General features: G+C 37.2%; 1 protein-coding gene across 1 annotated transcript in view; it reads left to right on the top strand.

Annotated features, from left to right (window-relative positions):
• EXT2 (exostosin glycosyltransferase 2) overlaps positions 1–15,905 on the top strand; it is a 75,262-nt gene that overhangs the window by 46,927 nt on the left and 12,430 nt on the right. Inside the window, exon 10 of the mRNA XM_027642219.1 lies at positions 10,541–10,707. Coding sequence (XP_027498020.1) covers positions 10,541–10,707 — 167 coding nt within the window. The remainder of the gene's footprint in view (positions 1–10,540; positions 10,708–15,905) is intronic.

Here is a 15,905-nt window from a genome sequence, read left to right as displayed (position 1 = left end):
TTTTTTTCGAATTCATGCTTATTTTAAAATGAGGGCACATTCACGGACATTTTCCCAAATTATCTAAATGTGTAGATTTTTGGAAGAAAATTTGGTTTCAAATATATATTAATGACTCCAATGTGAACTCAGTGCTGTAAATTTCTCAATGAATTTGTTTAAATTTCAGTAGCTGAGGCGTGCTTTGTCAGCTTGGCATACTGCTGTATTGTATTCCCTCATGCCAGGACCTCAGTCTCAGGCTGCCCAGTCCTCACAGCTTGCTGCCTACATTTTCAAACCCAAGAACCTAAACCCACGTTTTTCTGACTCCTTCCATGCAACCCCACTGCATGCTCCATGGCTGCTCTGTGTTTGACCAACTTCCTTCTTTCCCAGCCCTGGGCCACCTGCCTCATGAGGACATGCTGCTCCTGATCTTCTCCCAGGTCCTCAGCTGGAAACATAAGTCCTGACATTGCTGAATTCCACTGGGAAATCACCATGAAGTAAATGGGAGGCATTGCCCCGTGTAAAGGAAGGTAGCTAGGCTTGGCCTTTGGTAGTCCTCTCCAGTGCTAGACAGACACTCCAACACTGCTCATTTTATTTCCACGCTTATTGTTTCCTAGGATGACCTTCTTCCAGATTCTGAAGGCTAGTACTAAAATCCTGAGCATTGTGCTAGGCAATTAGAGCCTCCTCTTGTCATTCTGGATTAAACACTGTAGATAGAGTAGCTGTATATGAACCTGGTTCTCATATGCTGTACATATGAATCTGTCATTCTCATCTGAAAATGTGGTGATTTTGTGGGACAAGAAATGTTGCCTTCTAGGAATACATGTTCAAAAAAATGCTGTGTTGTGGATTCTTCTGTCTTCTGTAGTGTTAGGACTCCTTGCTTTGTAATTCTCTTTTCAGAGGCTTCAGCTGCTGCAGCATTCTAGTGTTCATTTAGCTATTCTGCATAGCAACAAGATGCGATGTAAAGATAAATCCCTGACCACTTGTCTCAATTTACCATCTCCTAACTACTTCTCAGAGCCAAGCCATTGCTACCATTCACTTGGCTCATTTGCCATTTTGGCAACTTGCTCCGGTTTAAAGCACAGTAGTTTTATTGTTTGCTTTAAAAAGTGTTTTGTAATACTGCTATGCTAAATACCTTTAGTTTAGTGGGTTTTTAAATGTTTTACAGCCCTTCAGAGTAAAAATTGTTGCGTATAAATTGATAACAACTGGAATTTTTGCAGTAAGAAGTTCCTTTCTAGAAGCAAAAAGGCTTAGTGCTATATTTAGTTATGAGATCACTGAATGCAGGTGGATTTGACCCAAATGAATTGTTTCCACATTTCCCTTGAGTCTGAGATAAAGAAGAGTTGAAGCAAATAGATCATTGGAATGACATTTTCTTTTAAATCATTGTATTAATCTTGAAAATTAAAGTGTGTTTAATTCTGCCTCTATTACTGCTAAGTCATAAACTGGTTAAAAAAAAATAAAAAAACCTTTGCCTGTAGAGCTTAAAATTGTGGATTCAAGAGCACAGTTGAAAGCATAGGCAGTTTTGTCCTTGCATTAGCCTAAGCATTGCATTAAAGCAAATAACTATTTGTTTCTAGTGTCCCTTATCCCTTTATTACTGTTACGACCATTGTAATCTCTTGGCCTATGGCTAGAGAGAGGTCAGTTTGATTAAATTACCTTGTTTTATTCCAGGTCCATGCAGAGCATTCCACTTGGCTCTTCAGCCAGTCTCTCGTTCAGTCTGTCTATTAGTGATCCTAATCCTAGGACTTCAAAGCTTCTGCTGTTTATAGCCTGTTAAAGCCAGGAAGTTTCTGATGGATTAGAACAAGGAATGAGTTTGAAGTTTGTAATGTGCACCACTGTCACTGGTAAAATCTGGTTTATTACCCTACAGTAGTATCTGCACTTTTATGGCTATTCACTTTTAATTGGTTGTAGTAAAGCAGAGGTGCTTAACCTTCTAGAGCATCAGATGCTGTATTTCTTGGTCCTTTCCATGTAAGGGACATATTTCAGTACATAGGCAGATCATGGCTTTTGTCATTGCAACCCTTTGTGTGTTTGCTTTGTTTTTCATGTGTAAGTGTGAAGGCTGGGTGAATTTCCTTAGAGAGTATGTACACTAAACTGAGAACTGGATTTAAGTTTCCTGGGATATTGCTGGCATAGTGCCACACAGGTGACATGTGGCTGCTCCTTTCTTTCCTCTATCAACACCAGAAAAATATTAAAACTGAAAATATCATTGTTATCAAAGCAATATGTATTGGAAATAGAAGGAATCTGCCCCTAGGAATGAAAAGTTTTGAAGTACATGCAAATTCTAAAAATAGTGTTGGTCTTTCATTTTGGGGGGTTTGTTTGTGGGGTTTTTTTGTGTGTTTTGGTGGGGGTTTTTTTTGTTTTTGTTTGTTTTTTTAAGTAAATGCTATGTACTTGCAAAAATACCTTTACATAATGAAACTCATGACTTAGGAGGAAAACAGAATAAAAATTAAAGACTCTAATTATTGTACAAAATTTAAGATCACAGAATCACAGAATGGATAAGGTTGGAAGAGACCACAGTGGGTCATCTGGTTCAACCTCCCTGCTCAGGCAGAGTCATCCTAAAGGGCATCGCACAGAATTGCATCCAGAAAAAAAAGATGCTGTACCCCTCAACAAATGCAATATTCCATAAGATAAAACCCCTGTTTTACTTGTCCTCAGCATTTAGTAAAGTGTAAGTGAAAAGATGTATTTGTCAGCATGACCTGCAAATGAAGTAATGGTGATAATTTGTCAGATGAATGACAAGACGGAACTGTGGTCACTCTGCCGTCAGTACTGCTGAGCATCCCTCAGGATGGGTAAGGGGCTGTAGCTGAGGTTGCCTGCTGTGCTGTGTAGTGGTAACAGGTGTGGGGAGTGTGCAAGGTGTATGGAAACAAACTCCTTGCAAACCTAGGCCCGTCAGGACAGATGCAGCTCTGATACAACTGACAAATTTTTGGTCATTGGCTGATAAAAAAGTAAGCAGCTAAGAGGGGAATGGATTAGTTGAACACTTGACTGAAAAGTTTTCAACCAAATAGCATATAAAAATGCAAAGTTGGAGATCTGCATGTATGTGGGCTGGACATCAGTAACAATTTAAGTACTGTTTTTCCCTTTGTCTTGTGAGTTTGCAAGGATCACTCTTGTAACTTAGCATGTTTGAGAGCTGTCTTGTGCAAGTCTGAACTTATTGTTCTGTGTTTTCTTTAGGATCAGTGAAAAGAAACAACACAAATCTATGAGCAACACAAATGTCTTGTGCAAACCTTTTTAAGTTTACAGAGTGTTTTTGGTGGTAAAAATATTGAATCTTATATAGGTGAAATAGCAGAGAGAAAATATCACACACAATGATGATTCTAATCTGGAACCTTAAAGCTTTATAGCTTCAGCCTGTTCATCTTAAGTATTCTCTGGATTTAGAGGATGTGATCTCTGCTCTGTGTCTTCGGCTGAGTTTTGCATATTTTCTCTGCCATGCATTGTGTGCAAGAAGCCCATCAATCCAGCAGTAATGTCAGCAGGCCCATGACTGTGTGGGTAATACTAATAAAAATATTGAAAGCTTTGAAATACTACACAGGAAAAAAAACCAATTTTTTTTTCCCTCACTTGCTCTGCATCAATTAAAATAAACATTGTGGTCCAAGTGCCTGGTGCTGGGAATACTTATGTAGAAATGATGGTTTTCTCTGTCAGCCAAATACTTTTGTCCTTTCATTTGTATTTTTCTAAATTGCTAGTTCTGAAATTCAAGAAAATAATCTGTGATAGAAATTTCCACCAATATGTCATCACATTTGTTTCAGAGAAGTGAATAAAACATTTTGTCTACCACATAAATTGTATTAAAATGTATAAATGCATTACTGTTAGTAAACACACAACAAGCTACAAATCACGTGTGGTAGCTTGATTCCTTTGTAGGTTCAGTTTTATAAAAATTCAAAGTATATTTTAAGGAATGTGTCCTTCCTATCTCATTGTGTTGGTAGTGATTCCTGATGCTAAGTTGCTGACGAACTTGGAGTAAGATACAGACTACAAGGCTTATGATATTACTGAAATAATAATATTTGTATTTCTATTTTACGCTACTAATAGGCAACATTATATAAACAGTTGGGGATAAGGAAACTGAGTATCCTTTGGATTACTATATCTTAAGGAAGTGTTAACTTTAAAATAAAATTCTTCAGTGACAGGTTTATTTTTTTCCTGCATAGTGAGCCTTTAGTAGTCAGCGCTGATAGGAATTTTTTTAACTTCTCTTTAAGTTTTTAATTAATTTGGCTTCTTGATGATGGATTTAATGCCATTTTCCTTGGTTAGCTAGAGAACTAATTAATGATGGTTTTATTCTCCCATAAGTCATCTTACAAACATTTTGCAATATTATTTCCTAAGAAAGTCTAGAAAGTTAGCCTAATAAACCCATCTTAACAAAACCTGGCCCCAAATAATGTCCTAGAAACAAATATTCTATTTTATTATATACAAGAGAAATTCTGTGCATTTCTGTAGAACAATATAATCATTGTAATGTAGGTAGAAAGCAACTGTTTTGAACTCTGGACAGACTTTTTCACTCAGCCGTTATGGAAAGAATTCTGGTAATGAATAGAGGTAACATGCTTGATGTTGTTTCTGACAGTTTTTTGAAACTTCAGATTCCAGCTAAGTTCTACCATTCAGTATTAGAATTATTATGAAAAAGTACTTAGTAGGTTTCATCAAGAATGTTCAATTAATTGCATCCATGCAGACCACTTAGAATGACCATCAGATAAGAAGTTGTACAAAAGATTAGGTATGAAAACTGAGTGTGGTGTATGGGATTCTGTGCAACTGCAGGTACATACAGGATGTTTAGAGATGTTTTGTGCCAGTTTATTATTGATCTTAGTCTACCTTGCACAAGTTCTGTAAAGGTTTTTCCTTTTTATATTTCCAAGTGGGCTCCTTAGAAGTTTTGGGAAGTAAGAACATACTGTGAATTAATACTCTGGAGCCAGGTTATCAGTCCTAAACAACACATAGTGCCAAGCTTGCCCTGAGTCTTGTTGCCAGAGGACAAATGTTATTATACTCTGTTAAAGGATGCAGTGCCATCTTACTGTTAGAATAAAGCCTATGCTTTTACCTTGGTTATAACAAAGTAGTAAACTGAGAATTTCCTCCATATATGTTTTACTAGTGCTGAGATTTCTCAGAACTTTCAAAGCAGTATCTGAAAATTCAAAATGTGACATCACAGAATTGGCAGGCTCTGTTTCTGACTTCTCTTTAAAGTGCCTTCCTCCCATGTGAAAAGTACAAATACTCTTCTTTTGTGGTCCTTTAAAATAAATATAGGCAGTTTTAACCCTCCTGATGGATTCTAAAACTTTGATTTCTGAAGTGAGTTTGTCTTTTTTATTGACTTGATATTTCTTTTTGGAGTTCCTATGGCAAAACTAATTTGTAATAATTAGATCTCTGAGTGGAGCCTGCTGTCCTTTGTGATAGTCATTTTTGCCCAGACTGCTGAAGTGGCTACTCAGGTGTCATTGAGTCATGACATCTCCTGTCTCTGCAGGGACAGCAACCTTCAGTATCAAATCAGCCTCTAGGCAGCAAGTAGCCTTGTGTATTTTACATGCTGCAGAGTAACTAGTACCCTTATATCTTATTCAAAGTTTCTCCAAAATGCTTGCATTTTCTTTTCATTAGTTTAAGGCTAAACTCAGAAATATTATATTATGTTTCTCAAAGCACAAATATTTGACCGTAACATACCCGTTGTTGAGAACTGGTCATTTTGAGAGACTTTCCAAGACCTTAGTAAATCATGTGGATTTAACAGGATTTACTGACATCCGAGATGAGTGCTGATTATAATTAGATTACGTCTTCATTTTTCATACAGTTTTCATTACTTTTTCTTCTGTTACCATATTTTATGCAAGTGGCATATCTGTTAGTAAGCTCAAATCATTGATTTTTCTGAAGAGCTGGAAGTTAAAAGTGTATGTGTGCTTGTTTTTCTGAATTATTATTTTTCAGTCCTAGTGACTCTTCAGTTTCAATTTTTTTTTACAGTATGTTCTTTTGTTGCAGTTGGGTTGTCATTTTTTTTTAACATGCAGTAGACAGGAAAGGAAATAAAGCCTGAAAAAAAGGGTAATTAACATGTATAAAATGTAAACTTTGTTGATACTTATAAATACAAATTTTTGGTATTTTTGGGATCTAGAAGGCTGCTTAAACTTATTTGATACCAATGCTGGGATTACATTTGGATAATTATAGGCAATTATCTAAAGGTCTTTAAGTAACTTGCAAACATTACACAGTCTGCAGTCCTTATGAGGCAGTGATATGTGTCTTTGTTAGGTACTTGTAACTGTCTTATAAATGGGTACTTGCACATTATATGGTAAACCAGTAAGAAAGCAGTGAGTGGACTCAAGAGTACTAATTTGCAGTAAACGGTTCTGGTCATTCAGTATTACTGACTCCTGAGGTTAGGATAACTAGTAAGCTGAAAATTTTGGAATTTCAGTGGTGTCCTACTGAGCTCATAACACTATAATTGGAATCAATGCTCTGAAACATTTTTATTGTGGCCCCAAGGAACTTGCTGTATCTCCCCAGCTGTTGGGTGACTGTTACTTCCATTGGAGTCCATCAGTAATGGGGTTGAATCCTTCCAGCTGGATACTAACCAATATTATAAGCCACTCAAGTAGTGTGGTGTTGTTTGAGCTGATGCCTCATGTCTTCTGGTAGAAGGACAAGAGGTAAGTAAAAGAGGACAAGAACGTGCATACATGTGAAATACAGACCACGGTATACAAGACCACACAGATAAAGGTAGATTTTACAGTCCCTTTTTTAATCCCTCGATAGAAACCTCAGGGTAGGAAACTGAATAAAAATTTTGCCAATTAATATCACACTATGTTTCTTCTCGTTTCTTTTGTCCACCCATGCATGCCAATCCTCCTTTTTAAAATATAGCTCCAAGAAAAACTGACTTTTGAAGACTTACTGTGGTTTGGAAATACTGCTTTGTTTTTCCCAGTGAAGCACTGTTTGGACTCTGGTGTCTTTAAAAAGTGTGCAGCTTTGTGGTTTTTTGAGTGTTCTCTGAGCTGTTAAATCTGAGAGGCCCAGTGGCAATGAGGATGTGGACATTCCTTCCCAAGAGCAAATTTTACTTTTGCATATGGGATTGAAGCAGCTCCTCTTCTTCTCTGGTACTATCTATCTTCCTAGTGGAACAGACGGACAGTGGAAAGAGTGCAAAACTGTCTTGGAAGCAGACCTGATTCTTGGGTTATAATGGAATTGGAAGTGCCCGTGCATAATTGTATCATGTTGAAACCCATTATTTTTGATGTTGTCTGTCAGCCAGCATTCTTCAGATTCTTCTGCTGAGAACACTTCCAGAGTGTGATTATATGTTGTTGTTTAAAAACCAAAACCATTTTCTCAGGTTAGGATTTCTCTTATTTTGGTCCTTACAGTGGCTTTTTTTCATTGACACCTATTTTCATTTCCACTTTTCATTCTGAAAACACAGAAACAACTATCTTACTTCTTTGTGCTGTTTTCTGAATTTCTGTGTTTACTTTTCATGTTCTAGTAGTTTATATTTGAGCTTCCTATTCTCCTCCTCGTGACAGTCAACAATCTCACTGTTCATAGAGTTTGAGGCAGAAGATGCTGTAAGACCATTTGGGTTGACCTTTAAGTCGTGAGTCACTACATTATTTTTCTTTTCGATCCAGTGCCTTCTAACTTGAGTGCATCTTCTATAATAATACCCAGTCTTGTTGAAAGATAAGAGGTACAGAACCAGATGCTGTCCTTGTTTACTTCTGCCAGAGGTTAACCACTGTTACTATTAAAAATGTCTTATTCTTTGAATTTGCCTGGCTTCAGTTTCCGGTCATTGTTTTTTGTTATGTCTTTCTCCAGTTTGTTGAAGATACATGGCATTTTTCTTCCTGTGTGGGTACATGTACGTATTAATCAAATCCACTTTTTGTTCCTTCTTTTAGTAAGCTAAACAAATTGATCTTCATGTTCTACCACAAGGCATTTTGTCATGACCTCAAAAAACTTATATGGTTCTTTCTTGTACCATTTTCGGTGTTTTAATATGGTTTGAAAAATATAAACAGCAGAATAAAACAGTATTTTAGCATCTGTCTCAGTCTGTGTACAGGCAACATTTCTTCTTTCTGCCCCCATTTCTTTCTACATACACATCTACATATGCAAAAATTGCATCAATCCATTTTGCCCCAGCAGTGTGCTGAGAACTAATGTCCACTCTGAGCCTTTAATCCTTTTCAGCAGCTGCTTTTAGGGAAAAAATTACCTTGGTTCTAGTGTTTAACCGTGTGTCGGTTTGGGTGGCAGTCTGGTTTTTGTTCAAATGCATCTAGTTTACTAAGCAGTTCAGTCATATAGACTTCACTAAGCTCTGTATGACCTTATTGTCCTCACTATTTTTCATGTCTCCAGGCTTTGCGTCACTTGCAGATTGCACTGGCAATTCAGATGTATTTCAGGCCATTGATGAAAATTTCAGTAGTTTAGGGCCCAGTATCAGTTCTTAGAGACTCCACTTACCACAGAGGCATAGAATGGGCTGAGCTTGCAAGGTACCTCTGGAGATAATCCTGTCAAACCCCCCTCACAAGCAGGGTCATCTCAAGCAGGTTGCACAGGACCATCTCCAGAAGGCTTTTGAATATCTTTAAGAGTCAAGACTTTACTACCTCACCAGGCAACCTGTGCCAGTGCTCGGTCACTGTCACAGCAAAAAAGTGTTTCCTGATGTTCAGAGGGAACCTCTAGTGGTTTTTTGTGCCCACTGCTTGTGGTCCTGTCACTGGGCACCAGTGAAAGGAGTCTGGATCCATCTTATTTACACCTTCCCTTCAGGTATTTGTACATATTGACAAGACCTTCCTTGAGCCTTCTCTTCTCCAGGCTAAACAACACAGACCTCTCAGTCTTTCCTCACATAGGGGAGAAGCTGCAGTACCTCCATCACCTTCATGGTTCTTTGCTGAACCCTCTATGGTCTGCTCATGTCTCTCTTGCACTTTGAAGTCCAGAACTGGACACAGTACTCCAGGTATGGCCTCAATATTCCTGAGTAGAGAAGAAGAATCAGCTCCATCAAGGTGTGTCCTTATACACATTTTCATTTGACACAGAGTACAACTTACAAATTCTCTGAGCAGTCCTTTTGTATTTGACTTAATGTATTTTCCCTTATTTTTCTTACCATTGCCATCCCCTCCATTTCACTAGTGTAAGAAACTCAAGTGGTCATCTGTCTGCTGTTTGGAAGGTACTTAGACTCATCTTACAGTGCTCTCTTTTCCCTCAAATTTTTGTTAAAATACGTGTTTATGTGAAAGCTGGAAGAAACCAACATATCACATTTGTACTTGTTTAGCTATTTGTTTAGCTTTTAATTAAAATACTTTTTGATGAATAGTTGCTTTTGGGATACATCAAACTGTAATAATGACTACTATTAAGCTTTGTGCTAGAAAATGTATATGGTTATGTGCATTCAGAATTAAGATTTAATATTCAGTCTTTAGTTCTATTTCTTTTAGCTTGGTGCTTTATGCTTACACCTGCAGTTATACTTTGTAGGAATAAAACAGGATTTTGAAAATTATGGAATATATGCCAAAGCTGTTAGTGTGACACTTAAGGTGCTACATGTTAAACACATAGCAAGAAATGGAAATTAATCCCATCACAGAGTGAATTGGGTCCAGTTTTGTATCTACAGAGGATTTTCTTGCTATTTAAATCATCATTTGACTTGTGAATTTTAGTATTTATATTATGTAATCCAGTGCTCTATTCTACTTGTAAGGATGCTGTAGGGCACAAGTTAGAATCCATTTGTATTTATTTAGCTTAAAATTATCACTATGACTTAGGACTTTGAAGATGAAAGAAATTACTGAGACACAGAATCTACTCCTTATCTGTCAATAGTGATTAATGTTTTATTGATAAAATAAAATTTATTTTTTCAGCATGTGATAGAACTAACATTCTTTTTCAAATTCTTTATGACACTAGACTCGCAGTCAGTGATTGTATACTGCTACTTCAAATTATTTTACTTGCAGTTGCATGAAGTATCTTTTCTTGCTGTGTGTCCTAAACCAATACGTATTATCTCTGACTCTTTTGTGATTGTTGCAGATTGCTGTTTTGGACAAGCTATCCCCTGTGTAGCTGTCTTTGAAGCTCTCTGTAGAGAGCTATGGAGGGAAATGTAGCTGAACTTCTGTCTCTCACCTTCATATACTCACATTTGCCAAACTTAAACAGGTGTAAATTCACCATTAAGAAGGTCTTGTTAGATTTGAAGAAAAAAGAGTAAAGAGGCACAAAGACAGATGCGCAGAAGTAAAATATTATACTGAATTCTATTTCTTCTCATTTTTCTCTCTAGATTCTCTCTGGCCAAAGATTCGTGTTCCCTTGAAAGTTGTTAGGACTGCAGAAAATAAACTTAGCAACCGCTTCTTCCCCTATGATGAGATTGAAACAGAAGCAGTGTTGGCTATTGATGATGATATCATTATGCTAACCTCGGATGAACTCCAGTTTGGCTATGAGGTAAGAGAATTTCCTGTCTCTTAGGCTGTCCACTTCAACATTGCATGTGTATATAAAGTGGAGGAACCACTGCACAGCCTCTGATTCAGATTGTTGCATCCCTCTTCACCATAGCAGTTCAATGCTGACTGAAATATTTTTACAGATAGTCTTTATGCAAAAACCTTCCAGTTAAGAGAAGGTTTTTGGTCACTGGCATAGGAACGCCAAGAGACTCCAGAAAATGTTGTATAATTACTGTAGTGGAAGCAGTCTGGAGACTGAACTACATTCTTAACAGCTCCAAACAGTTTTCAGACAAATCAGAGGTGCTAGCCAAGTTAGTATCTTGACAGACAAGACAAGTTTCAGAGATTAAGTGTTGGGAACAGAGAAGGCCTCTTGAGGACATGCCGAAGTAAGGTGGAGTGCAATGAAAAGAGGAACTGAAAAATGTCAAGGAGGGGACGCATGGATCATATGCTTTAAATGGTGAAGCTTCAACAGCTGCTGTGGTAATGAGGGTATGGACAAAAAGAAAGTTTGTCCAAATCAGTTACCCGTGGCAGCACAAAGAGGTGAAATCTTCGTAGTCATTTGAGTTGTTTGTTGAAAGTACACTGGAAGCAACAGTGTTGTCTTCCTTTCAAAACTATGTTTCAAATTAGTTTTATCTTCCCTTCTTAACTGAGTGTATGACACAGTCAATAATCTGACATTGCTGTTATGTGAATGTTTAAGACAAACATACTATATATGTAAATAAATCATACACTTTAGAAAATGTAATACCATATTTTAAGAAAGGTTTGAATTATTTAGTCACATCTGTATATGCAGTATTAAGAGCAAAACAGCACTAGGCTTTGTATGTGAGAGCTAGAACATGAAACTTACTTAAGTGGAGTGAAATTATGAAAACTATTTCTCAAAGGGGGAGAAGCTAACTAAATTGACCCTGATGTTAGCTCAGTCAGTTAGAGCCTGGTGCTAATAACACCAGGGTTGTGGCTTCAATCCCTGTAGGGGCCATTCAGTGAGCTAGACTTGATGATCCTTGTGGGTCACTTCCAATTCAGCATATTCTGTGATTCTGTAAATGTGATAGTTGTCTCATTTTTAGCAGTCTTTAGTGGAGTTGTTAATACAAGATTATATTTTTAAAAATATGTTGGAAGTATTTCTTTAACATGTGTATATATGTGGTAAAACATGGCTCTTTCTCCCTCTCCAGTGAAAGAGACTGTTAGCAGCTCTGTAACAAGCTTTTATACTCCAGAAATGTCTGGTGGTGATGTAGGTATGCTGATGTAATAACAAAGATGTTAAGTAGTGGAGACAGAGGTTTAATCTATCATATGTGTCTCCAAGAAGGAAATACTTCCCTTGCCAGGTTAAGAGTTGCAGGTTAATACATGAAGTGTGAAAGATGGAATGAAGAGAAGACAACTGAAGGAAGGTTTTTTTTGGCCACATATGCCTTCTCTCTATTTCGTTGTCTACACTGACTGTACTGCAACAACAGAGCAATCAAGTGTTGGCAGTTCTGCAAGCTGACTTACTTTTGTCTGTGTTGGTGCTTATAACTACTAGTTTTGAGAGTGATCCAATGGAGTCTAAGATGGCAGATCAATAATGTGCATGTTTTGTAAATTCTGTCTCCCTTTGCAGTTTGGTTTTCATTTTCATCAGGCTGTCTCAAAGTAAATAAAGTGACTATGTGTAAGTAGTGACTTAGTCACGTAGGTGACTTGGGTAAGTAGTTCCAAATGAATCACTGCTACTGGCAAAGCAGGCTTGAAGGGCTTTGAAGCAGAGATTCAAACTGCAGCTGATTTCCAGCTGTGTCAGCCAGAAGTTGTGAGAAGCAGAACCTTGGTGTTTGTGTGTCTGAACTGTTAATTTTAACACCCTCAATGAAGAGTATCTGTAACATCACATATATATTGAGTCTGGTCACTCACACAGTAAAGTGAAAACCAAAATGAGGCAAAGAAAAGTTGACATGAATTCCCCTGTAGTCAGTGTGATTAGATGGCAGCTGGGACTTGCAACTCTTCATTCCCTAGGATGAAGTCCAACAGGGCTAGCTGTTGGAGTGTGCTGGCTAATTTATTGGCCTTTTGTGGACGATGTGCCTTGGTTGCAGGGACTGTCTGAGTAACAGTCCTTATATTCAGTGTGTGAATGTAACTGTTTGGACATGAGATTGTTTAGTCTGGTAGACTGAAAACTATTGCTTTTGCAGTTTTTTGCATTTTAATATAAGTCCTATTTCTTTTTGACTCTGGGAATTCAGCTTACTACACAGTAATGTAGTATGGAAAATTAAATTGCCTTATTGAGCAGATAGTTGAGACAAACCTATGAGTGGTCTGAATCCTTATATTTTGAATTTGGCTTTCCCCCCTGTAAAATAAATGAATGGAAATGTCTTTGAATACAGAAGCATAGGGGATTATTTTATAAATACACAGTTTTCCTCATATAGGGGGTAGGTGATGTAATTCCTACTCTCTGGCACAGAAATCAGGGGCTGAAGATTGATCTTTTCTGGCCCTGCGTGTCTGTGACTTGCTTGACAGGCCTGAGCTGGCTCCCAGATGTTTAAATTGTCCTCAGCCTGTGATAATTTATTTATCTGTTTATGTGTGTAACCAGAAAAGTATCTCTCAAGCTCTTGACTCATTTGCAGGGGAATCCAGAGGGAACAGTAGCAGCATATAATGTTACTAGAAAGTTTTCTTTTAAAAGTAGGTCTGCTTCTGCTTTGGTCATATGAAGGGCTGGAAACGTGACATTCAGTAATTTTCTTTTCTCCTCCTGACATCCTTGAGACTTTACATTTAAACATGTGGCAAAACCCCCTCTGTCACAGACTTGTCTGAATGTATAGAGCAAGCCTAAAAAAAAATTCAGAAAACTTTGATTTCTGTACACTTTCAACCATAAAAAATTATAGTAACACTCAAAGTGTCAGACATTTTTTACTTGTTAAAAGTGAACTATTATGGTACAGTGATTTATGACCTTGCATAAATCTATTGGAGCAAGCAGAAAAATAGTCCTTGTGTGCTGCTGTATTAAGGTAGCAGAAGAATACTCATGACATTTTGACTTTGAAAAAAGTATTTCTGTTAAGTTACATGATAAAATCACAGGTATGACTTGGGACACTGGAAAAAAACCTGTTAGAACTAGTCAATGTTTTTCCCACTTACCAATCTGTGTTGTTCAGAGGGAGTATCAGAGAGATCCAGGAAATGGAGCAAGTATTTAGACTATCATAATCTTGAAAAAATTAAAGCAGAACCATTGGCCACCTCTGAAGTGTTTGATGTTTGAGTGAGAGACTGAAAGTAAGCACTGTAGTGTTCCCACCTCTGCGTCTCAGCTGGCCTTGAGGCAGATGACTTAGCATTTCTATCATCCTGAAAAGTGGGGATAACAGGTTCCAAATATGAAGTTCATGAAGATTTCTTATCACATACTTATGCAGCACTTTGCCCTTTCAAAGATAAAATGTTTTTATTACAGCAATAATAGAAATAATCTAAATGGGGATTACTGTTCTGAGTCCATGTTTTTTGTTCATAAAATGTTCTGTTTGGTGCATTGCTAAGTTTGCATTTTTTCTCTTGAAGACTGGCCTTCTGTTAGTAGATGATCTTATTCTGTCTCAGAACTGTTTTTCAGTGCTTCATGTCTCTGGCATTCCTTTAAAAAAATCTACTCTCTGTTGAATTGCATTTTCACTAGGCTGAAATTGTCATAAAGTTTGAATGCCTTCTTCAGAAAAGTTCTTTCATACCCATTTTGACAGTTGAAAGTTTAGTTTTCAGCATTCCTTTATGAGGAATACTGTAAGTCTTCTTAGCAAAAGAATTATCCACTGCTGACCTCATTCAAAGCTCTTCTTCAAACTGATGATGTTTTACAAATTGTGTGCTCGTGAAGCATCGCTTATCTTTTAATGGACTCTGTCTTTACATTTTGCTTTGGTTTTTTTTCAGTAATAGCACAAGCCATTTCTTTGAGGACTGGGGGAGAATTAAGAGTGGATGGGGCTCTGGGAGACAGAAGGAGTACTGATAGGTTGGAGTTTCTTTCATTTATAGAGTATAGTCAGTATTTCATTCTTAAAATGTTGCCATGATAGCTTTAGAAATGCTGATTATTTTTCTGTTCATTAAATTGCTGAAGTTGCATGTGACTTAATAAAGTCTATTAAATTTAATGCATAAATGTTTGAGAATATTTTGTAAAAGGAAATACTTCTCTGTCCTTCTGGCTATGTGGAGAATGAGCTGTTCTGATGACACAGCAAAATAGCACAGAATAGTTGAGGCTGTGAGGCAGAAATAGCTCTGGAGAGTTGAGACTGGAGGGTGTTTTAGCTGTACTGTTAATGTCACTTGGGGAACTTGACTTGGAAACAAAATTACTATCATTTTCTCCTGGTTTTTCTTACAAGACTTTAGTGAAACTACTAAGTCAGAACTTCTGTTTGACATTTCATCTGGGAGATGCTTTGTCCAAAAATATTTATCTTCAGGGTTGACTAGCGGAGTCTTTGGAATGACTTGTCTGCAAAGAAGCATACCTCCTCTTCACTTGGCAATATGTTTTCCCTTGGATGTGTCCCTTACCAGTATTAAATCAGGCCATCCGTCTCAGTCTGAGAAAGCTAATAAGTTTGCTGGCTAAAATGGAATGTATTCCTAACAGACTAATAAATTATAGGCAACCATCAAACAAGAAAATGGACTGAAGTACAAAATAGAGAGTAGTATAAGAATAATTACCACTATTTTTATTCTGAAAGCTTCCTTATAAGCAGTAGCTGTTTATATTAATTTTGGCACAAAGCGTATGTATGGATTTGGGCAATGAGCTGGATGGAGGTACTGGGAGCCTTTCCAGAAATTACCATTGAATGAACTAGTGAAGCCAAACTTTTCCACTGACTTTGAGAGCATTACTTTTAAAAGGATTCTTTGTTTTAAAACACCTAAGTTATTTTTTAGATGCATCGAACTGACAATTTTCAGAGGCCAGAATCAGAGTAGGGTTGAGATTCAGAGTGATACAAGAAATCTGTATGAGTAATGTGCATTATAATTGGCTTTTATTTTATGTCATTTGGACTCTTGAAGATGACACTAAGGACAAAAACTAGAAGGGATATGAATCTAGGGTTCTGTGTTGAGAAGGCACTG

The sequence above is a fragment of the Corapipo altera genome, unplaced genomic scaffold (genome assembly GCF_003945725.1).
Source record: "Corapipo altera isolate COAL_440 unplaced genomic scaffold, ASM394572v1 23b, whole genome shotgun sequence".
NCBI classification, from domain to species: domain Eukaryota; kingdom Metazoa; phylum Chordata; class Aves; order Passeriformes; family Pipridae; genus Corapipo; species Corapipo altera.
This window is presented reverse-complemented; position numbering and strand designations above follow the sequence as displayed.